Source organism: Triticum dicoccoides, chromosome 3A, assembly GCF_002162155.2.
Source record: "Triticum dicoccoides isolate Atlit2015 ecotype Zavitan chromosome 3A, WEW_v2.0, whole genome shotgun sequence".
NCBI classification, from domain to species: Eukaryota; Viridiplantae; Streptophyta; class Magnoliopsida; order Poales; family Poaceae; genus Triticum; species Triticum dicoccoides.
The window spans coordinates 624,668,338-624,671,353 of record NC_041384.1 but is presented as its reverse complement, the minus strand read 5'-3'; the positions used below and the strand labels follow the sequence as shown (position 1 = coordinate 624,671,353).

The 3,016-nt window shown below is 42.7% G+C and overlaps 1 protein-coding gene across 1 annotated transcript in view; it reads left to right on the top strand.

Moving 5' to 3' along the window:
• The first annotated feature begins 344 nt into the window (after positions 1–344).
• LOC119269674 (sorting nexin 1-like) overlaps positions 345–3,016 on the top strand; it is a 4,800-nt gene continuing 2,128 nt past the window's right edge. Inside the window, exons 1-5 of the mRNA XM_037551569.1 lie at positions 345–460; positions 577–711; positions 2,114–2,249; positions 2,378–2,511; positions 2,895–2,966. Of these exons, the coding sequence (XP_037407466.1) occupies positions 449–460; positions 577–711; positions 2,114–2,249; positions 2,378–2,511; positions 2,895–2,966 (489 nt within the window). The 5' untranslated portion in view covers positions 345–448. The remainder of the gene's footprint in view (positions 461–576; positions 712–2,113; positions 2,250–2,377; positions 2,512–2,894; positions 2,967–3,016) is intronic.

Here is a 3,016-nt window from a genome sequence, read left to right as displayed (position 1 = left end):
CCATTTTTGGGATTATTAAAACATTTTTCTTGGAGACGCAAAGAACATTGTTTACTACTCCCTCCGTCCGGAAATACTTGTCATTGAAATAGATGTATCTAGATGTATTTTAGTTCTAGATACATCTATTTTCATCCATATTGATGACAAGTATTTCCGGACGGAGGGAGTATTAGGAAAAAGCAAGCTGGGCCGGTCTTAATCGCGAGTTGTGGCGGGCCGACTAGCCGCGGAGCTGGGCTAAAACGGACTTGCTCAGGGCCTAGATCCACTGACGTTTCCTCCAAAAAAAAAAGTAATCTCGTAACCAACAAAATCCTTCCCTCAAAAAAAGAAGAGAAAAAGAGAATCCTCTTCGTTTTCTTCCCAAGTCGCCCCCTCTCCTCGTTCCCGTAGCTTCGCCGTGCCGCAACGAGGAGACGAGGCCTCGCAGGGGAAGCTCGCCATCATGATCTCCGCGGTAAATTCCGACGCCCTGCCCCCTCCGCCGCCCCTCTCCGGCCCCGCCGCCGCCCGCCCGCGCGCTCGGCCGGTAATTTTTTTTGGCACTGAATCTGTCTACGCGTGCTCTCGCAGGAGAGGAGCCAGTCGCAGAGCCCGCGGTCGCCCGGGGCGGCGGCCGGGGCGCCGTTCCTGTCGATCTGCGTCACGGATCCCGTCAAGATGGGCACCGGCGTCCAGTCCTACATCTCCTACCGCGTCATCACCAAGGTCATCCGACTCGTTCTCTGTCCCAAGTCCCCTACCTGCCGGTTACTTCGATTTGGTCCAGATTCAGTAGTTTTTAGTGTGGTTCTGTACGAATTGATTGTTTGCTTATGTCCATCGGGTGTTGCCAATTCCTAGAGCAAATTTCGCCGGCTATTAGGTGTCAGTCAGGCTGGAACAGCGGAGCTCAATTTATGAACTCTGGTTTCTTAAATTAGATCCGACATTGGAAATTAGTAACAGCCCAGTAATTAATGAACTCAGTGGTGTGCACACTCTTGTGGCCTTTGAGTAGGTACTAGAAAGCCCTTAAAAGATTTTCTCTAATTAGTAGAGCTAAGTACGACGAAAGAAAAGTACAGGACATTGAACAGTTCTGAATGTTGTCGTGAAATCGCAATAGAGAGCAGCTATGGAGCATCAGGACAATACGAAGACGGTGCCTGTTGGATCGCACAGAATAGGCTGTGTTTCTAAGGACCCCCCGCCCCCTCCCCGTGCGACTTCAGCGGAGGTTCTAATAGTTTGTTAATCATCTTGGTTGAGTCGATTATATGGAAGGAACACAAAGAATCTTCAATAACCAAGTCACGGCCTCCGTAATTTTTTCGAGGGCTTGGTCGAGTGCCAAGTGTGATGGAGGGATTGGTCGCTCTCCTGCCTTAGATCACCTTTGGGCTGTTTGTAGTTGTTTTTGTGGTCGGTTTGACTGTCTAGCTGTAACCCTTCAACTATGTTCTACACTTCTAGCCTTTCTTAATATATTTATATGTAGCTCTCCTGCATGGTTTGAATAAAAAAGGAACATAATTTTTTTTTCTTTCGCTTAAAAAGGAAATACTTCAGTTCCATAATTAAATGATTCTATGAGGAAGCACCATCTGTTGCATTGCTCACACCAATTCACGACTAAATCTGTCTGTATACTTAACATACTCTAAATACGGGTGAGTTTTTAATTCATTCAAGAAACACAGCAAGATTGTAGTGACCCGCACCATTAGACTTCTGTCTGTATACTTAACATACTTTAAATACGGGTGAGTTCTTAATTCATTCAAGAAACTCAGCAAGATTGCAGTGACCCGCACCATTAGACTCTGGATCCTACTGATTCGTGTGTTGACAAAGATGATCGCGGAATGACATGGTAATATTGTGTAAACCGCCAATTGATGACACTTTGTGTGTACTGTTCTATCGTTGATTCACACCCATTGGTTTAGCCTATTGAATTGACCTCCAGCACTCGTGTTACTTTTCATTCTCCATATCTGTCTTGTGCTTGCATGCTATCTAGGAGCTGCATTACATTTACTTGAGAAGATATATATTTATTCCTTCTTGGCCATATGCTGACTGTGCTTCTATTGATTTACTAATTTGCTAATATTTACCTCTGTAGACTAACCTACCTGAATTCGAGGGAGCAGAGAAAATTGTTATCCGGCGTTATAGTGATTTTGAGTGGCTGCACGATCGGCTAGCTGAGAAGTACAAAGGCATTTTTATACCTCCTCTTCCAGAGAAGAATGCAGTTGGTAATATGATTTTATCATCAATCTATCCTGTATATTCCCTGCAGAGTAACATAAATGTATCGACCACTTTAGTGCCAATATTGTGTTTTATTGCTTACCGAGCTGTTGTTTCTTTGCTCTATTCTTAGAGAAATTCCGGTTTAGCAAAGAATTCATTGAATTGAGGCGCCAAGCTTTGGACCTATTCATCAACAGACTAGCTTCACACCCTGAACTTAAGCAAAGCGAAGATTTGAGGACATTTTTGCAGGCAGATGAAGAGGTGAAGTATTTGCATAAGCTGAGTTCTACAATTACTTGATAAATTTTAATCTATATAGTCATTTAATGTTAGCTAAGTTTTTTATTATTCTTCACAGCTATGTTACAGATACTTTTGACATATGAATTATAAGTTGCATGTATAACTGGAGGCTTATCATATTGTTCACCTAGGTACCTGTTAATAATCAAGTAACTCTTGGTCTGACTGGCATATATTTCGTCATCCAATGATTTGATCATTATTGCTATGGCACTGAATTTTTAAGGAACTAAATAAAATAAGAGTAATTTGACTGCCTAATTGATAAAAGTTCACCAGAAACTCCAGTTGCTGATGGCATTCTTTCAGCTCATGTTATGTTTTTCGTGTGCATGAAACAGAAAATGGATAGAGCAAGGTCTTATGAGACTGGTATATTTAAGAAGCCGGGAGATTTCATACAGATGTTTAAGGTATGGTTCCTTCATTGCCCAGTAAGACGTCCTTGATATAACTGGATACA